This window comes from Daldinia childiae (assembly GCF_008694065.1).
Source record: "Daldinia childiae strain JS-1345 chromosome Unknown Scaffold2, whole genome shotgun sequence".
NCBI classification, from domain to species: Eukaryota; Fungi; Ascomycota; class Sordariomycetes; order Xylariales; family Hypoxylaceae; genus Daldinia; species Daldinia childiae.
This window is the reverse complement of record NW_022984643.1, coordinates 7,118,923-7,138,067: the sequence shown is the minus strand read 5'-3', so window position 1 is coordinate 7,138,067 and position 19,145 is coordinate 7,118,923. Positions and strand designations below refer to the sequence as shown.

At 45.1% G+C, this 19,145-nt stretch overlaps 6 protein-coding genes across 6 annotated transcripts; 3 read left to right on the top strand and 3 right to left on the bottom strand.

Moving 5' to 3' along the window:
* Positions 1 to 735: 735 nt before the first annotated feature.
* On the top strand, positions 736 to 1,839 carry GL218_02755 (UPF0554 protein C2orf43 like protein; the record flags this gene model as incomplete). The annotated part of the gene is made up of 2 exons (XM_033579290.1): positions 736 to 1,678; positions 1,733 to 1,839. 2 exons carry the CDS (start codon positions 736 to 738, stop codon positions 1,837 to 1,839), a joined length of 1,050 nt encoding a protein of 349 aa, XP_033438617.1.
* Positions 1,840 to 2,216: 377 nt separating this feature from the next.
* Positions 2,217 to 4,099, bottom strand: GL218_02754 (1,3-beta-glucanosyltransferase gel4; the record flags this gene model as incomplete). Its single annotated transcript, XM_033579289.1, has 5 exons — positions 2,217 to 2,433; positions 2,486 to 2,963; positions 3,016 to 3,438; positions 3,511 to 3,934; positions 4,019 to 4,099. The coding sequence occupies 5 exons, from the start codon at positions 4,097 to 4,099 to the stop codon at positions 2,217 to 2,219; spliced, it is 1,623 nt and encodes a 540-aa protein (XP_033438616.1).
* Positions 4,100 to 7,653: 3,554 nt separating this feature from the next.
* On the bottom strand, positions 7,654 to 8,574 carry GL218_02753 (uncharacterized protein; the record flags this gene model as incomplete). The annotated part of the gene is made up of 4 exons (XM_033579288.1): positions 7,654 to 7,827; positions 7,894 to 7,967; positions 8,022 to 8,252; positions 8,313 to 8,574. The coding sequence occupies 4 exons, from the start codon at positions 8,572 to 8,574 to the stop codon at positions 7,654 to 7,656; spliced, it is 741 nt and encodes a 246-aa protein (XP_033438619.1).
* Positions 8,575 to 11,175: 2,601 nt separating this feature from the next.
* Positions 11,176 to 13,982, top strand: GL218_02752 (tetratricopeptide repeat domain containing protein; the record flags this gene model as incomplete). Its single annotated transcript, XM_033579287.1, has 6 exons — positions 11,176 to 12,261; positions 12,327 to 12,374; positions 12,440 to 12,930; positions 13,256 to 13,550; positions 13,607 to 13,811; positions 13,888 to 13,982. The coding sequence occupies 6 exons, from the start codon at positions 11,176 to 11,178 to the stop codon at positions 13,980 to 13,982; spliced, it is 2,220 nt and encodes a 739-aa protein (XP_033438618.1).
* Positions 13,983 to 14,694: 712 nt separating this feature from the next.
* Positions 14,695 to 15,312, top strand: GL218_02751 (Translocation protein sec72; the record flags this gene model as incomplete). The annotated part of the gene is made up of 1 exon (XM_033579286.1): positions 14,695 to 15,312. One exon carries the CDS (start codon positions 14,695 to 14,697, stop codon positions 15,310 to 15,312), a length of 618 nt encoding a protein of 205 aa, XP_033438621.1.
* Positions 15,313 to 16,099: 787 nt separating this feature from the next.
* GL218_02750 (uncharacterized protein) lies at positions 16,100 to 16,656 on the bottom strand (the record flags this gene model as incomplete). The annotated part of the gene is made up of 2 exons (XM_033579285.1): positions 16,100 to 16,411; positions 16,609 to 16,656. The coding sequence occupies 2 exons, from the start codon at positions 16,654 to 16,656 to the stop codon at positions 16,100 to 16,102; spliced, it is 360 nt and encodes a 119-aa protein (XP_033438620.1).
* Positions 16,657 to 19,145: the final 2,489 nt, after the last annotated feature.

Sequence of the window (19,145 nt, the reverse complement as noted above, 5' to 3'; positions counted from 1 at the left end):
ATAAGAAGTGGGTTTATAGTAAGAGCATCGTGTCTTAAGAAGTGGGTGGGATTCGCACTAAGAAGAGAAGAAGATTTAACTGGTCAAGTTTAATTGAATTTAGGTCACGTAGGCAAATAGGTAAGCAGATAGGGCAAGCGAGAACAGGTAATAGTCAGTGGTAGGCGCCCAGTTGTAGTTGCAGTTGCAGTTGCAGTTGCGATTGCGGTTGCGGTTGCGTCGGACTACTTGTGTAAGTCTACGATTAGGCTGACAATGACGACACGTGCCTTTGGTTTGTTTAAGGCAAGTCTGTAACTTTCAAGTGCAGGTGCACATGTGAGCATGTGAATAATAGGACCTGCCCTAAGGTACATGTACCTGTATTCTTCCAGGGTTACCTTAGGTTAGGTACCTATACCTAGTGCATTTTGCATGGGGTCATCCGACCAATTACCTACAAATTATTAATATTTGTAGCACTCTCTAATAACGACAGATCTACTTTAGAAGACGGACACAAATAGAAAACGATCCACAAGAAATTGTGGCTGCAATTCTTCTTGTGGCTACATTTTTCTAGGTATATCTAAGAGGCCCATTACATCAAGTCATTGATTGGTACATCAAACAGGTTCCATGTAAGTACCTACCTAAAGTTCTATATACTATAATACATGTAAGGGACCAATAGAAGATCCATTAAGAAGACGCTATGAGTATAACCGTCTGTACACTATACAATTACATTATACAATGACCACTACTCACTTCTTAGCCTTTCCTCCGAGTTCGCTCGACAACGGACCCGAGGACTCACGATCCCGTGATATCCTCATCTTCTTCATTCCCGGGAATCCGGGACTCATTGACTACTATGAGCCCTTCCTATCAACTCTTCGGGAACTCCTAAACGAGGCAAAATCACTTGAACATATACGCTTTCATATCTACGGCCAAAATCTAGCCGGATTCCTTGACGATGACCATGAACCTTTCACTTCGCAGAGGACACCATATAACCTCCACGACCAGATCCAACATACGCTTGCAGCCCTAAAAAAGCTTCGCGTCGACTCAGGATCACGAAAAGGTCTTCCATACGATGAGGTTTTACTCATTGGACATTCTGTAGGCAGTTATATTGCCCTCGAGCTCTTTCATCAGCTCTTACGCGACCCGGATTTAGCTCCGCATTTAAATCTTGGTTCCGGAATTCTCTTATTCCCAACTATCCACCATATATCAAACTCCCCGAGTGGGAAGAAACTTGACTTACTACGCCGAACGCCCATACTAGGCGACAATGCCTACCGGATCGCTCAGGCATTCCTGCGCCTGTTCCCCCAAGGCGCCCTCCGGTGGATCGTGAGCAGTGTAATGGGATTCCCAGCTCACGGAGCAGAAGTAACAACACGTTGGCTTAAGAGCCGAGACGGGGTGTGGCAGGCGCTGCATATGGGCATGGACGAAATGCAAGTCATCGGAGAGGACAAGTGGGATGAAGAATTGTGGGAAATTGCTTACGAAGCAGAGACGCACCACAAAGTCATACCGAAATTCTTTTTCTTCTTTGGCAAACACGACCACTGGGTTGCGAATCACTACAGGGATGACTTCATCCAGAAGAGGCAGAAGCAAGTCGAACGCACAAGACTCATAGTAGATGAAGGAAATATCCCTCACGCGTTTTGTATAAGTAAGCAAGTGAAATTCAACTTGGTACTGAGAAAGGAGCTAAAATAAAATACAGGACATAGCGAAGTGGTTGCGGAAAAGGTGAGTTTATGGATTAACCAAATATACAGTCCTAGCTGGGAGAGAGAAGTAGATACGACAACAACGTCTTCAAACAATTAGACTCATGGGGAAGGCATGCATGGCATTGCGAGAGGGGGAATATAAAATCATGAATTATGGCAATAGAAAGACCAAATGGCAATAGGTTTATCTCGAGCGTGGACCACGACAGAATAAAAGACAATACAAAAGGACCTGTGCACCAAACTTTCGCATCAAAATATCTACAATATACTAAACTCGTGAATACGGATAGTTGCAATTAGCTATTCTGTGAGTCTAATACGGGAAAAAAAGCATAGCATTCCTTAATGCCATGCAACGTAGCCACTACGTATAAATCTCTTCGAAAATAACAGCTCGGCCGAATTACGCCAGAATACAGGGACAGAAAATACTATATAAAAGCCATATTCAACCGCGTGATATTAACTCCTCTATAGCATAACCATACCAGCACCAACGCCCATGGCCACCAACACATACAGGCTAACAACCATATCGCCCATGGTCATAAGAGGAGTCATACGGACGGATGCAGGTGCAGCAGCGTTCTCACTGCTCTCACCGGTAGAAGAGGAGCTGGCGGAACCTGCTGTAGCGGTAGCAGCGACGGCGATAGCAGAGCTAGCCTTGGCCAAAGAAGCCTCACACCTAATACGTATTAGCTTATCGGCACGACGAAGACAGTAGGATAATTACTTACGTAGAGTCCTTAGTACCATCAACAATCTGAGCGGCACCCTTGAAGCTGCAAGCAGTGGACGCGCTGTTCTGGTTGGTGTAGTAAGCATTGAGGACGTGTCCGAGCTGCTCCTTAGCATTGCACATGCCGTAAGGGCCATAGACACCGCTCTCAGTATCATGCTTGATACCAGCACAAGCATCCGCATCGTTCTCGCAGATGTAACCGAAGATGTCGCCAAAGTCCTTCTCGTCGAGATCATCGGAAGGAACACAAGAGAGGGACTTGTACATGCAGTCGCAAAGGGAGCTGTCAGGGGTAGGAGGGAGAGCCTCTGCGGCCTTCCAGTTCTTGGAGATGCCCGGGCAGGCAGCAGGAGAGTTGGTAGGGTCGAAAGCAGCCATAGAGGTGGACGAAGGCTTGACATCAGCAAGCTTCGACTGCAAAACCTTGTAGTTCTTCATGGGAGTCGCAGTGTCGCCCTTAACCTTGACAAGACCTAAACAGCTATTAGATCACAGAAACAAAAGATCAACAGATAGTTAACTTACCATAGTCGTTCTCTTCCTCGTGGAACATGTAGACGATACCACCGCTGAAGACGCCGGTCATCTGGTTAGAGTAGATGGCAGTGGTATCATCCCAGAGACGGCCTTCGGCACCGTTAACAGTGTTGCAACCATACTCGGCGAAGAAGACGGGAACAGAGAAGTTCGAGAAGAACTTAACCTGTACATCGTAGCCGGACTCGGTGAAGCTGCTCTTGCCACACCAGGAGTAGATGTTGTAACCCCAGAAATCAATAGCACTCTCCTGTTCACCACAGTTGAAGTATTGGGCCATGTTAGCACGAATATCGGCGTCGTCGTTCGCGGCATAGCCAACACCCATCCATCGCCCACCCTTAGCTGTCTTGTCGGAGATGTACTTCTTAACATCACGGGTAGCAGCCTTGACGTAGGCCGAAGCACCGGCTATGATAACCCAAGTTAGCATCATCTAGATCTACGAACAAACTCGAACAGTATGGCGACACGGTAACTTACTGTTAGTGTTGTTGTTGGTAACTTCGTTTCCGGAGAAGAAACCAATGACATTGTCGTACTTTCCAAGGTTGTCGACGACGCCCTTGTAGCGATCGAACAAGTCGACATTCCAAGCGGGGGATTCACGGTTGATGGAGAGAGCAGGTTCACCCAAGTCGGCAACGACGTAGATACCGGCCTTCTCTAGCAGAGCCATACACGCGCTGTGGTCGGCCTTAGGGTCGATGGCGTATGTTCGGATGGTGTTCACTCCCAACTTCTCGAGTAACGGCACATCACGCTCGCAAGTCTTCTCGTCGGCCAGAGGATCCACGTACTTAGTCTTGGAGTCGGTGCTGCCTCCGGGCCCGCCACCAGCCTCTTGTTGGTAGGCAACGCCCTTGATGAAGAATTGGTCGCCTTTCTTGGTGAAGAATTTGTTTCCCTATTCAGACCAGATATGTTAGTCGCCTTATTCGTGGGCTGGGTTACCGGTCGTTTCTGAAGGACCAATGGGTATTACACATACCTTCATGATGATAGGGTCCAAGGCAGCAGCATTGCTGGCAATCAGCAATGATGCTGTGAGAGCTGATCGTATGAAACCCATCTTGATCTGCTAATTATTTCTTGATCACCGGGATCTCGAGTTACGCTGATGTCTCTTATGACGATTAATGAATGACGTAGAGATAACCTCGGTATAAGCCTTGCTGCTTCTTTTGCTTCTATTTTCCTTCTAGTAATGGACTGAACAATGCAATATAATGAGTGTACGAATAACGCGTCAATGAATGTGCGTAGTTGGAATAACCGGGATACCTCTTATCCTTCGCGTGCCAATTAATTACAAAGGCTAGAAAAATGAGAGAACTGTTAGAGACAGAGAGAGAGGGAGTAAGAGAGAAAAAGATGTGGCATAAAAATGAAAGGCCTGGTCTCATAAAAAAGGGAAGAGAAGCAAAAAAAGTAGTACGAGATATCAGTAAAGGAGAAGGGACCCTGGTTCAACAGGAGAGATTAAAACTGGTTCTAGCCAATGGGGCTATTCACTTAATTGGTTATGATTGGATGGGACCACAGTTAAAAAGACCGATGTAGATTAGTGGAATACTGGGGCTTTTGCGGGTAGATGGACAGATGAACAGGGGGGTTACAGCTAAGGGGGGGGAGGGGAGGGAATACAGGGAGTTTCTCCTGACTTTCCGGCTCTCCTGAATCCAGATTTTCCAGAGGAAGCTATTGTATGTAGGTACATATTGTTCCTACATATTATTACCTATTTTTGACCAAACCTACTTTACACGATGCATGTGATATTCCTCCCGGTGGCTAGTTAGGAGTTTTCAAACCTTTGAGGCTTTTCGTGAGAATTCCTCTTGAAGCGCCAGAATATGTAGGTACCTACCTATTCAATAAATACCTAACCTACATCATTGTTAATGTACCAAGATATATATATGCGCTACATCATGTAGGTACATGTCATACCTGTTAACTAAAACGCCTATTAGATTGGCGCTACTATGCATTTTATCGTGTTGTACCTGTCGATCTTAGGGGAATTGCTAGAACCGTTTAACCAATTAATCACGACCCATCTTCTCTGTACATAACACTACCGTACCTAGTCGGTAACATGCCGAGACTGAATGAGTCTTGATGGTTTGCTAGTCCCATATCCAAGCGAGGCGCAGCAGCAAATAGTGAGACATTAACACCTACTTATTTTGTTCAACTCGAGTTCTGTTATTAGTTACATATTTACCTGTTTTGCCACTTGTTTCCTCCCAAATGCCTTCCATTGTCTTACTTTGTTCAACCGAATCCTACTTATATAGATCCTCTGCTGTCTACCATAAAAATATAGGTGAGAATAGGTATCAACCAACCATCCAACCAGGATAATTAACATATTTGCAACTGACAGCCTTTCCTAACATTGTATTGGTTGATTGCTTCTGGTACTCCTTTCTTCAAACAGCCAAGCTTTATCATTCCTTGTGCCAATTCTCCAGTTATATGAGGTACATTGTAGTGAATAATATACGCTACCTACAAGAGGTAGGCTATGCCAGGTACTTTCCAAGATAATCGGTCACGTCAGTCATTAGCTGCTTTTATCTCTTCTTGGTAACGAACAGCACGAAATGATAGCGATCTTCCTCGATTTGCATTTCTCCTTTTTATCTTGTTCGCATGATCGTCAAATTCCCTTTACGCACAAACACATCTTTTCTATTCTGTTAGTTAAACGCGCAAATACATACTCAAATATTATGTATCGTAAACTCCATAGAGGAAACCGATAGGCAGTGCATACGCCAAGCCTAGGATTGTTTCGAGATCGTATCGACCCAAGCCTTTCCCCTTTCTCTTTCTATCTTCCTACCAAGTGGTGTATGCATCTCTACATAAAAGAGACGATACCAGTTGGAATCGTCCGTTTCTGTGACCTCGTATGTAAGAGCGAGGCGGAAATATTGTTAAAAAAAAAAAAAAGTGGCACACCTAACAGCATAACTATTAATAGCTGTTAGTACACAGCAGTAGATAATCTTACTGTCCCTACCCGCTCACTCTATGACATAAGAGGCCGCTACTCATTCAGTCGTTACCAATAGATTGGCTATCTCACTGCCCCGATAAATGTTTTCCGGGATTTTATTCCGTACGCGGTAGGATCTTCGACCACAGCCGCTCTCCGAAGCCGAACAGTAATCATCACGTCTTGTTACATCTTACCTGCTTACACGGCTACACCTCCGTTCTAGCTATTGTGGAACCGCCGATGATCGTTTATATAAATTTTCAGTTGAAGCCGGCAGACCGTGATATCCGTCCCCCGGTCGCATTAAAATGACTACTCATCTTCATCTCGGTGATACAACCAGTATCTACTTCATAATCCACACCCAATTTGCTTGATGGCCTAGCATGTTTTATTATCCCTTGATCCCTAGCTCGTTGCATCTTGATAAATCTTGAAATCACTACATACGTCTTGAAATTGGATCGGTTGCTCTCATTATTAGTTATAATGCGCTGAGTTACCCGTCATAAGAATGGGTCTTACCGCAGTGTCAAGGTCAAGTTAATCACCATGCACTAAACACTCATTCGTTAACTGTGATTTCCATATGATTGTTTACCTACTTCATATAAGGTAAGTAGCCAGTCGATGAATTGATAAACAGGTAGTAACTATTATTCCCTTTAGTCTACAAGGCTTTGCTTAAGTACATACTTAAGTACAATATCCAACCAGGGCCGAGCGACTAGGTGACGAAATATAAATTCTATAAAAAAATAATAAGACTTGAATGAAAGTTACAATATTTATTATCAATATTATATTAGTAAGGAGTAGTAATTTGACTGAAAGCCGTATCTGTATTTACAACAGATCGATACCTCGGTTGCTAGACCAATTCAACGTTATCTTTTCGACATTGTATGCCGTAAACCATAAGCCATGGTCAAATTGTGTCATAACAGTATGACCCAACGTAAATTTCAGAATTTCCCTCCATGATTCTGAATCACCCGAGATGCCAGCTAGCTGAAATATCTTCCTGCGTAGTTCGACCCAGAGTCACCCCCGTCGTCAAAATTGTCATCGTCGGCGACGAACGCTGCTGTCCCGTTAGAGTACTTGCACTCTATATACTCGGGCATTGGCATTATGGGATAATATCTATCAATTACCCTCTTGGCTCTCTCTCCAAAGGCAGCGTCCCACGGCATGTGCATCGAAGGGGGGATAGGCCAGCCTAGTTGCGTATTGCGTAGCCATAGTCGCACTAGATGTCTTGATGAAGTATTACTATCTAGGTAAGACTCTCTGCCATGTAGAAGGGCAAGGTTGTTGATAAATATAAGGTCTCCAGGCTGTGTATCAAGCTGTATCTGGTGTTTCTGTGCTGTCTCTTCGAGCACTACGAGTGCCTCCTGTTGCTCTGGCGTAAGATTCGGAATCGAGCCGTTGCGAATTAAGGGATGTGGTCCTATACGAGAGGGATCCATCGAAGTTAATAGGTTCCCGGCATGGTACTCTATTAAGGGGCATAGAACAAAAGGAGGCTCTCTTCTAGAACTCCTTAAGCGATGTCAGTGATACTTGTTTTCATATTTATAGAGGTAGGTATAGATTATAGGTTCTACTTACGTTTGAATTGGCCAGTCGTGCTTTGCCAGGGCATGGATAACCCAAGGCTTCGTCTGTACTAGATCATTATAAATGGCGGCTATTGACGCTACGCATGTACGCCCACCCTCATCGGCTCGGTCTCGGACTTGGATAGACAGGATTTCGCATCCCATATCGTTATGGAATGGCTAAGGCTATCAGCTTGTGTCCCAAATTGTCTTTGTATCTTCTAATGAGGCGAATTAGTTACATACCAAACTATAGTTGGTATGTATCCCGTGTCGTTTCTCCTTGGGTACCGTCCATGACTTTGACTCGGTAACGTGAGCTTTTCCTATGAATTAGCAAGCGTTAGAACCAAACAAGATGCATATAAACTTACATAACATATCGCCTTTAGCATTTTGAAGACCTCTTTCGTCTCCAATATAGCTTGAAATCGCGAGAAAGAGGACAATATTATCCTCAATAGTATAGTTATCGGGGTTTAGTCCACGAATAATGCACAACCCGTGGCCACGATGGACTTCAAAAGCACATTTTTCAAGCCTATCTTGAAGACTTGGAAGAGGGAAACACTCTCGTGTTACCTCGTCGCCATCAAGCTCGAGTTCTGTGCAGATCCTAAGTTAAGTCACGTAGAGCAGGGACGCGAAGTTTGGTAGGAGCTTACCATGGAACGACTTTAAAGTCCCCTCCATTGCCGCTACATCGGGGCCATCTAGGATAAATGTATGTGGCTGTATTTTGTTAGTATCTAATCCAGACCACCTCGTTGCTTCATGAATAGAGGGCGGAAATCCCTCGGGTGGCTGGGAGATGCCGTTTTGCTGCCGGGACAAAAGGTCTGCGACAGGACCATGGTCCTCGTGATGCACCCAAGGCTGCAGGCTGACGGGATTTTCAGAGGTATGTGGGACTGTGTGATTTGTCATTTTGATTCGTATAATATGTGCGTTTAGAGGAGCTTCGAGGGTTGTTTTTGAGGATGAGAAACCGTCATCACTTTGGCGACTTATAGTGGCATCTACTTATGGCGTTTTTTCTTAGAATACCAGCCATAACGACTGACTCAACTATGACACAAATCTGTGCTCCATGCTACCTATCATTGGCTCGGGCTAACTCCTCTTTTTCCTGGAATAAAAATAGGGCATTTAGACTTGAGCTACAAGATGGGAAACTAATCGCATCGACCTTACACGAGACCCCTTAATGGCCATATCAACGAGACGCCAATAGATGTGGTAACACTATAAGAGACACGGTGAGTTCCTGTGGTCTCATCCGGCCGGATTCCCGGAAAGAAACTGCATCGCTGTAGAAGTAGACTGCCATTCCTTCGAGAAGGGATGGCCCTCGCCGCGGTAAGCGGGATGGTGGGTATAGTGAAGCCTAATACCAGAGTTGAAAGACGGTTTGGCATTTTCACAAGGAAAATGAAAAGGAAAAAAAAAAAAAAGGAAAAAAAGAAGAAAAAGGAGAGAAAGCCGCCAGAAGCTTCGTTACTAATCTCTTAGCCCATCATCGAATAGTAGGTAACGTCTCGTCTGATGTGCGCCAGAGCCGCCCAAATTTACAGTCTGCCAATTCCCTTATCCCAACGAAGACGAAGCCTCTTAATGGTGTATGGGCTACAACGGGCATGGGTCAGGGTTACGGAAACATTGGCATCTTTAAGTTATTAAGGGACAGCACCGAGCTCACGTAGTACGATATTTCCGCTTGATGATGTGAGCAACCGCTTCCCCGGAGGCACACTCCCGCGTTTTCCCCCACGAACCTCAGGAGACATTGTGCCTGACGTGGCGCCCGGGAAAAACGGAAAGGATGCCCTTTGCTGTAGGGCAAGACTAAGATGGCACAAGGACTTTTCCATAAAGGCTCTCTATTTATTGGTAACGCACCTCTCGGATGAGTTTCCAAAGGGGGCGTCTAGTAGGACCACTATGGCGATTGGCCCTTATTGGCCCTTATTTGTTCCTTTTTGTCGATCGCATATGAGGCTGTCGTCGAAGGGGAGTTGCGGTCCAGCATTTTGACGAGCAGGGATTGAGACCGGCGAGGGAACATATGGCACCTAAGCCTAGATCTCTAGGATCGCGTAACTACGGCATAAGACGGCGACAAGTCCGCGCGAATCATTAAAAAATAAGAGGATGAGGATGAAGATAGTTTTAACTATATGACCGGTTTAGATTCTTATATCTGCCTTATGTATCTATCTAAAAGTATGTACCCTATCTTTGTTATAAGTGGAATATAAGTTATGTAGTAGTTCTATGACGATGACCCGCAAAACTCGACCGGCGGCTGTCGAGAAGTCAGGCTGTAGGCCCTCATGCAGGTTTCAATCGTCACCCTTGTCATTATTCCTTATGTAATGTGCAGTCCAAGACAACATTGCAGCATGCTGTATGCCGTACGAGAGGACACGGGCTAGCCCTGCATCATTACCTCCCCGTCTACTTCTGTCATGTGTCAGGTACCCAGGCAAGTATACGGAGATGTATGCTAATTGTTTATATTGTTGCAATTATAGGTATGTCTGTTAATCATATACCTATCAAATATATACACACGCATAGAGGTTATTATGAACGTATATGATGATTATTATGATAATGATAATGATATTATTAATAATAAATAGACAGTTCAGGAATGAGAGGATGGAGTGCCTTAAAATTTTAATAAATTTTATTTTATTTTTTCTATTGATTTGAAAGTCTTGCATATATGTAGTAGTAAGTGGCATTAAATAGTGGCTTGACTTTTTTATTTTGCTTTTATCTTGTTGGCCTCGGTGTGTTGCGAATAATTTGTTAGTCTCTACAATCAGACCGCTCCAATGACCATTGAGGGGTCGGCTCTCTGGTCGGGCGTCTTGTGTATACCATAAACGTACAGGAAAATGCGTAAGCTTACTTCTCTACAACGTCTTGCCACAGATCACCATAACACAACTTTTAGAAGACCATCGCGGGGAGAGCTTTGCATAACTTTCCGGTTTGATGATCGTCCAAAAGTAGACATCTTTTTTCTCTTTAGTCTTTTTTTTTTTCTTTTTTTTCTTTTTCATCCGGTGAGAAACTCCTGGTTTTAAGATAACCCCGTCGTGCTGCGTGCTGCGTGCTGCATCCATCCTGTCCTGCCACGAGAACCAAGCTGACCGGGTACCCTATATTGCGTATTACGAGACCAGCAGTTATCCACTCATGGTTCTTTGCTACACAGTAAATTTCGCCGGTCTCGAATTTAGAAATAATTGAGAACAACGATTATCACCCCCCCCCCCCCCCCCCCCCCCCTGCGCCACTTTGCTATTCTTCACCGGCCGACGACGGTGAATGTGACGTACAGGCAATACAGCGAATCTTTGAGTAACCGGCAGTTTTTGATACGCGCACACGCTCACACGCTCATACGCTCATACGCGGCGCACACATGCACACACCCTAGCGTTAGGATCATTGACGTTGTTAGCTAAGAAATGAGATCAGATCACTTAGATAGAGAGATATAGAGAGAAGCCCATGATGGATGGAACTACTGTTTCCGTGGTTCAACCTGTTCCCACACTTGTAAACTCCTCCTCAGTCCACCATTCGACCTCTACCGGGGTTACGCCAATTGATCAGACGTCATGGAGACCTGGGAAACGGTCCCGGATCACATCCTCCCTTTCCTCAACCAACTATAACCCCAGTCCTCCTCCCCCTTCCTTACAGATCACGAAATCCAATAGCTCTAAGCAATATGGGCCCAAGTCGTCACCTTCCTCGCTGACTAAACCGTCACCCAAGAGACGAAAAACAGCTGCCGATTTTGTGACTTCAGTTGCCGCCGCCGTCACCGCAACATCAGACGATCCTGGCCACTACCCTTCTAATACTAACTGGGGCTATTCTTCTATTCCGTCGGGGCCTCTTAATTACGGTGTAGAACCCATCGTATCAAATGCAACGAGAGATCACTTCAACCTGTCCCCTACTACCCTCACTCAGGAGCAAGGTCCGGAACGGTATGACTGGTCTGACAACAATTTTGCTCAGTTGACTTCAAGTAGCAGCAGTCTGCCCTCAGTATCCTCCCCATCACTTCCTTATCTACCTAAACAAGAACCTACATCGTACTACAATCTTCAGGGAGGTTATTTGACAGATTACTCGGGTTTACCGACGTCCAACTATCCTGTCTATTCTTTCCTCCCCCCTTGGAACCCGGTGAAGACGCCAGAGATGCTCGTCGAATATCGACCCCGTCTTGATGGTGGCACCTCTCTTCCGGAGCGACGGCTACCTGGGCCTAGCCCCTTACTCCTGGAGGGGCGTGATGGTGATGAAAAGAGTCTGATCGAGCCTATAGATGAAGGGTGGGTAGATTTGGGGCCATCGGTGAAGAAAAGTGATAACCATCATGACGGCTCCGCACAGGTTTCCAACCTCTCAGGTAAAAGCACTCCCATACCAGAGGAAAAAGAGGATGAATTTTGGGAGGATGACATTGGAGACGAGGCTGCCATTGATGGAAACAGCCCATTGTCTCACCCCGAGAGGCGTTCCCGGTCACACCTGAGTGATCAGAATCGTAAGGAGACGGGAAGCACCCGAAAGTTAAAGGTAGATTCTTTTTCTTAAACCACCCCTTTCTTACACACCGTACCATGGTAGCGTCTTGCCATTAGCTGACGTGTTTACGGGCCTGCATTCGATGTCGTATGCAGAAAATAAAAGTAGGTGGTCCAACCATTAAGCGTGTGTGATGCTGCGAGGCATTATTTACTCACACCTATCCAAGTGCAAGGCAGATCCGAAAGACCCGCGAGGGGTTGATTGCTTGACCTGTCGTAACATTAAATTGGATTCGAAGAAAGTAATCCATAGGCTTCCGTGTCTGCGATGGAAGCTTGCCGAAGTGGCCCTTTTCCGCGCGGGTGGTCTTCATTTAACGAAACGATGGGATGGGACCAAGATGAAAGATCTTGGACCGCGAGACTGGGTTAACAGCAGCGACGTCCGCACGATTCATATGATCATGGGAAGCAGCCGCCCGATGGTGTTGAAGGTCAAAAAGTTCACGCCTATCGAAGGGGATGTAACGTGTAAATACTGGGTTGATCAGAAGGGGAACAAACAAAAAATCGATATCGAACCTTATGCCCTCGCAAGCATCTGGGAAACTGCTAAAAAATACGAGGAATACATATATGATTATGCACACCCGGCCGTACGAGAATACTCTCAAGATCGCCAGGTCGATAGTTTGGTACGAAGGACTTACCGGGCGGCGTAAGTAAACGATTCCTCAGTGTCTGGACGATTTCACTTTCCATTGTCATGAACCCCGTCAAATAGAAAAAAAAATCTTACAATGTCTCTACAGGCTAGAATACGCCCAGAGGTGTAAAGTGAGATTATATACCCGAGTCGCGTAACATTCTACTAAGGAGCTACTCTTAGAATACCTCGGTTAATTCGGTATCAGAAGAGTTGAAGAATGGAGTTCTACTCGAACAATATTTTTACTTATGGTTCGCAACTAGTTAGTAGCTCGTGAATGGTCTCTCTGCGCCTGATGGGATGGCTGACTTGTATGAGCAGGAAATACTCTAAGATCGGCGTTCATCGTGGGAGAAGAAATGTTGGATATGAAGGCAATAGATGACCCCGAATGTCCGTACCGTGGGACGATACCAATACCGCGGATGATTCCGGCGCAGTTCGACTCCCTCGGACACCGGGTGCTTGTACAATTAAGAAAGCTTGTACTCGAGGGCTTATGGAAGGTAATGGCGGGCAAGAATCCGCACCACTTTTACTTTGTTTATCTGATCGTATTCATGCTTCTCCACGAAGTTTCGTTCACCTCTGCCGATAGGCTACGCCGGGCTAAGGACAATAACTATACTGTGAGTGCTGAAAAGCGATACCAGCTAATTACTAGCTTGACTAATCCGATGTATAGGAACACCGATACGATCTGGCGACGTTTATGGAAGAGCTCCAAGAGGGAGCAAATAATATCCTTAGCCACTGGCATTATTATAAACGAGATGTCAATACATTGATGAAGGAAATAGAATCCGAGGACAGGAAGAACGCGGTCTGGGGAACTTTGAAGTTCGAGGAGGCGAAGTTACTAATCGAAACGCACGAGGCCTATAGAGAAGGTGAGCATCTTAGCCTCCCAGTGATTCAGGTACCTAACCTACTACACCTTCGTGCTGACTGACGAATAATATACAGTAGTAGAGCAGAACTTGGAATGGGAGCACGACCTTTACTTTGTGTCGCAGATGTTTGAAGAGAACTGGCATCCACGTAAGACGTTTAGCCGGTAGAAATAAGAAGGAATGCACCTACACTTATATATATCATGGATCTTGGGTATTGTATTGATGCGCTCTTGAAGCTAAGGGGGATAAAGGTGACGATAGTTGCTACTAGCATACTTCGGCATAAACTTAGCAACTAAGATTTTCATGAATCATGTATACTATATTGACTACATGCCTTGAATAAGTTCGAACATTCTCTCACGACTAGGAGATATATCAAGTTTAACGTGTTTAAGAAGAAAAATGTAGAAGAAAAGGTGTAGCTTTCAATTAAAATGCGGTCTGCGGTTTGTATGTAAGAGTTAGGTACATGTAGCTAGGTACCTAAGAGCTACCAAGCCACGGTAGCCACAGCTTACAGGTAACTTACAGGTAACTTACCTAAGGTACCTGTAGGCTGTAGCTAAGCTAGGGCTCTTATCTTGCCAGGTGGCCTCCTATCAATACATCTGTCACGCATACCAGGTGGACCTGAGGTGCAACGCAATTGTAAAAGTCGCCAGATCGCATTTTAAGAATATCGCCAATTTATCATTGTCTCTACCCAACCAACCGCTGCCACCTTTTAGCAACTCTCTTGCCGCTCCCACTTCCGTCATCTGCGATCCGAGTTTAAGAGTTCTACAATTTATATACTATTACATTTCCTACTTTGCACCGAATAACTACTCCAACCTCGATTCTTTATTGGTAATCCGAAACTCGCACCGCCAACATGTCTTCAGAGCTCGAAACTTTCACCATGCTGCCCTTGCAGATCGACCCTCAGACCAAGGCGTTAACAGCAACGTCCGGCTCACGGGCTCTACAATCCGAGCTTGCTTCGCTAAACGCATTGCACCGCTCTCTCCTCGCGCTCGATACCCCGAACCAGGTCCCGCCCCCGCCACTCCCCGTGAACCCGAAGCGGTCGGCCAACGTTAGTAAATTACGGGATAGCGGTAACACCGAATACCGCAAGGGAAAGCACGCCGATGCAGTTAAATTCTATACCTTGGGCTTGCAGATGGCCCTGACGCGGCCGCTGTGGGAACCCCAGCAGCTGGTGCGCGAGGAGGTCGCTGCCCTCTACGCCAACCGCGCCCAAGCTCATATGGGCCTGCAGAACTGGGCCGAGGGCGCCTCCGATGCCGAGGCCAGCGTTGAGGCCAAGCGCGTTGGTAACTCGAAGGCCTGGTGGAGGAGGGGCAAGTGTCTGGTGGAGATGGGACGGCTGATCGAGGCCAAGGAATGGGTTAGTAAGGGTTTAGAGATGGAAGGCGATGAGGGCGAGTTGGTCGCCTTATTAAAAGACATTAACGTAAAACTGGGAGAGAAGAGTAATTCTTCTTAAAACGTACACTGGCGTTGCTTTTTCAAGTTTTATGTTTCGACCTATTCATGAAGATTGGGTCATGTTTCTATGCATCAGGTTTTCACTCTAAAGGAGTCTAGGAGTTGGTTGGTAGGCTATGTATATATCACTTTTTCAGACTTTGTTATATCGTCCCTTATTGACTTGGACCTGGTTAAACCTTGCTGATACCTGAAGGACTGAATCACACGAGAGGTCGGAGAAAGGGTAAATTTGGCATGCAAGTGGATTGCCTGCTGAAATATGGTGGATAAAATATGCCAATCTCTAGCTTGTATCTCCCTTTCTAGCCTCTTACACAATCTACTCCTTTGCATGCTTCCTAACCATCTAGTGATGGCTGCAACCTAGGAAGATGATCCCCGGGACTTCTGATATTACCTTTTAATATCAAGCTCCAACCGAACCCCCCACCCCCAGATACGCCTCGTCTATCGTATCCGTCATAGACAACTAGTAGGCTGACTTGGATTTGTGAAAGGATGTGATCCTGTCGCAAACTCCATCCCTCTTAGACCAGACGCTGGATCAGCCTGCGTGTCCTGGCCCGTAGGTAAAGACCTGAATAGAAATGATATATCGGCCTCTCGAATTCATCCTTGAGACCGACTAACAATGAGATAAAACGATGACAACATAAAAAAAATAACAGGAAATGCTTTGGAGCCTATAGCTGTCGCTCGCCTGGTATCATCCTCCAATGTCCTTGAATTACTTGTTTCTCGTTTCGGGTTGTTTTGATTCCTTCTCGATTTATAAGTAGACTTTAATGTTGCTTTTCCGGATCCTTCTCACGGACGCTTCGGTTCCTTGGCCTCATGACGGCATCTTGACTAGTCATACGACGCTCGAGCGCACGGTCGAGCTTAGCACCGAGGGCGAGCTTGTTAAGGTTGGCCGACTTCTCTTCGGACAAGACGACGCGCTGACTTGAAAGAGCCCTATTCTCCATGCGCGCGAGCCCGGTCTCGATTTCTCGAATCTCAGCATGCGCCGAATCAGTCGTTCGTACCGTTGCCGTCAATGACGGAGCTGTGCTATATGTGCTATAGCGCACTGATGCGCGGGGAGAGCCGACCTGTATTTTGAATGGCACGTGTCAGCTCTTCATGTCTCTCATTGTTTTGTATCTTGTTTTTGTTTTTATGCTACAAAACAATAAATGCGCAAGACCGATGATCAAACTACGTATGTTAATAGATCAGGCTGGCGAAACACGAGCCAGGTAAGATTAGAATGAGATAATAAAAATAAAAAAAGGATTTTATTACGTACAGTAGAAGGCGCCATGATAGGGCGCGATGAATCTAAAGAAGTAGGCATTGTTTCTTCGAGGTCTACTTAGGTATGTATATACTAAATATCGAATTCTCTTTGTGGTGTGTAGGTAGGTTATGATAGGCAGGGTTTTATGACAGATTTAACTGTAAATGCTGACTTGAAAAGCGGCGTTGGTTTTTAGAAGTAGTGGCAGAATAGTAGGAGTGATAAAGTCGTAAGTACGAAGTAGTAATGGTAGTTAATGGTAGTAATGGTGTGGTGGATTCGAAGTTCGAAACCGCGCTATGCAGGGATGGAACGGATGAAGACGGGATTGAATCGATATGAATGGATCTAATACCTCTCAATTGAGTAGATTGTGGTAAGAGGGAAAAAAAAATAGATTGGTATGGGACTATGTAAATATCACACGATAGAATTTAAATCTAGTTACGAACAAAAATAAAAACAAGAAAAAAAAAGAATAGGGGTTGCTAAGCAGTAAGAAAAGAGAAAAAAAATGACAGAATCTAGACACACATACATACAAACACACACAAAAAAAGGGGGGAAGGGAGTGTGTTAGGTTAGGTACCTGTGTAAGTGGTTAAAATGCAGATTACTCGTAGGAGCTGTGGGAATGCTACTATGTAAGTGCCATGTTAGCGGTAAGGTAGTAAATTGTACATACAATGCAAAGGCTGCAAGGTTATTGTCCAGCCTAAGGAACCCTGCGAGGCAAGCTGATAGATCATCATAAAGCGATCAGAGCGGTATTATATCATAATAATAATAATAACAGTTGTAACACCTTGCATCATAATACTAACTTGTAAAGATTTAATACATATTAGTTGACGTAGACATGGACGTATTGCATTGATTAATTTTATTATTTACTACCTACTTCCTATACTATCTGTTATAACTATTTGAATTAACTATGTAGTTTGTCAAATATAATGTAGGTATGTAAGATTTGAAAGCAGTTGGAAGTTGGAGTTATGTATCGTCTTCCAGCCCATCCCATCCCGCTAGGAGTAACGGCGGCCACATGGCTCTGAGCCCGCCGCTCGGCCACATGTATGCAGCATGCAGTCAGCTACCAGACAGCCAGGGAGGCTCACCGATTTATGACTGGGCTATCTACCTGATACATATGTATGTTATGAAGAAATACTTAAGAGTAGGTAGGTAAGGTAGTAAAGTAGATTTTTTCAGGAGCCTTAGCCGCTCTCTTGTCTTGTTTCAACAATGTCATGGCCTCGCGTGCCGTTCTTTTCTACATGCATATAAACTACTACCTCATAATATATGTATTCTTGCCACAATACCCCCGCGGATTCCTGTACAGGAATGGAAGTTCAGATAAAATGGTACCTGGTTGACTCCGCTTAAAGTCTCTCTTGAGCTCGGATTCTGTTGATCATGCAACATGACGATTGCGCTATTAGATCCTGCAGTTACTGCTACACGCGTGAAAGCATGTCTACCTTAAAGTAAATAGGTACTCATTACTTATACCCAAAAATATTAACTATCGCCCTGAGTCATTTTATACATACCTAGTGTAGATATTTAATATAGTTAGGTAGGTATTTACTTATGTATACTAGCATACCTAATAGCAAGTCTACTAACCTAGGATTATTCGTACTAAACGGCCCAAGCAGCCAAGGCAGATTTATCTACATAGCCTTAACGCCCGGACGTATTTTGCTTGGCAACGTGTGTCTACAAGGTTCTTCCCCCCTCGTTATCTTTTTGTTGACGAGGAGTTCCATGGAGACCAGCACGTGGCCCAATTGATCATCATGTCGATCTGCCAAGGAATCCCCGTTTCTCTACCTAACCTAGGTAATAGGTAATGAAGGACTCTCCATCGACCTAGACTCTAGCCGAAGACAATTCGAGGGGTAGTAGGGCTCTAACCCAATCCTAATTGAGGGGGCCCTATCGCGGGATAGGTCATGATATGCGACTTGCGTTCTCATAAACGAAAATGATACTGAATATGTAATGTATCACACTTGCAGACACATGCAGGGAGAGTTATCACTTCGTCAACCCGCCAACCAGGCTTAAGGAATAGCCATTTTTCGCTATCAAAAGTTTGGATCGTTGCTAATTGCAAAACATACGGCCAAGGGATCCCTGTCTGATCCAGCCTATCTCACAGCTTTCGTCAGACCTGCATGTTGCGCACGTGGCGGTAAGGTAAGCTGAATGTAACCCTGGGGTAGCTTCCGGATGGCAAGGGTATTTTATACACATCGCGCAATAGGAGATGAGGTATGCAATCATATTTCATTTCACATTTACCTACTTGTAGGACAGCCTGACAGCCACTCTTTACACTCGCCCTTTACACTCACCCGCTTCTGATAATGCCTCGACCCGCCATGTCTGTTAACTAACGTCCGTAACTAATATATTAAAGATTAAAGATTGAGGTTATTTGTAAAGTAGTTAGCTTTGCCGTGAGACCCGAACCAGATATATTTTTCGGTTATTTATACCTATTAAGCCCCTAACCGGCGGCTGAGACTTGG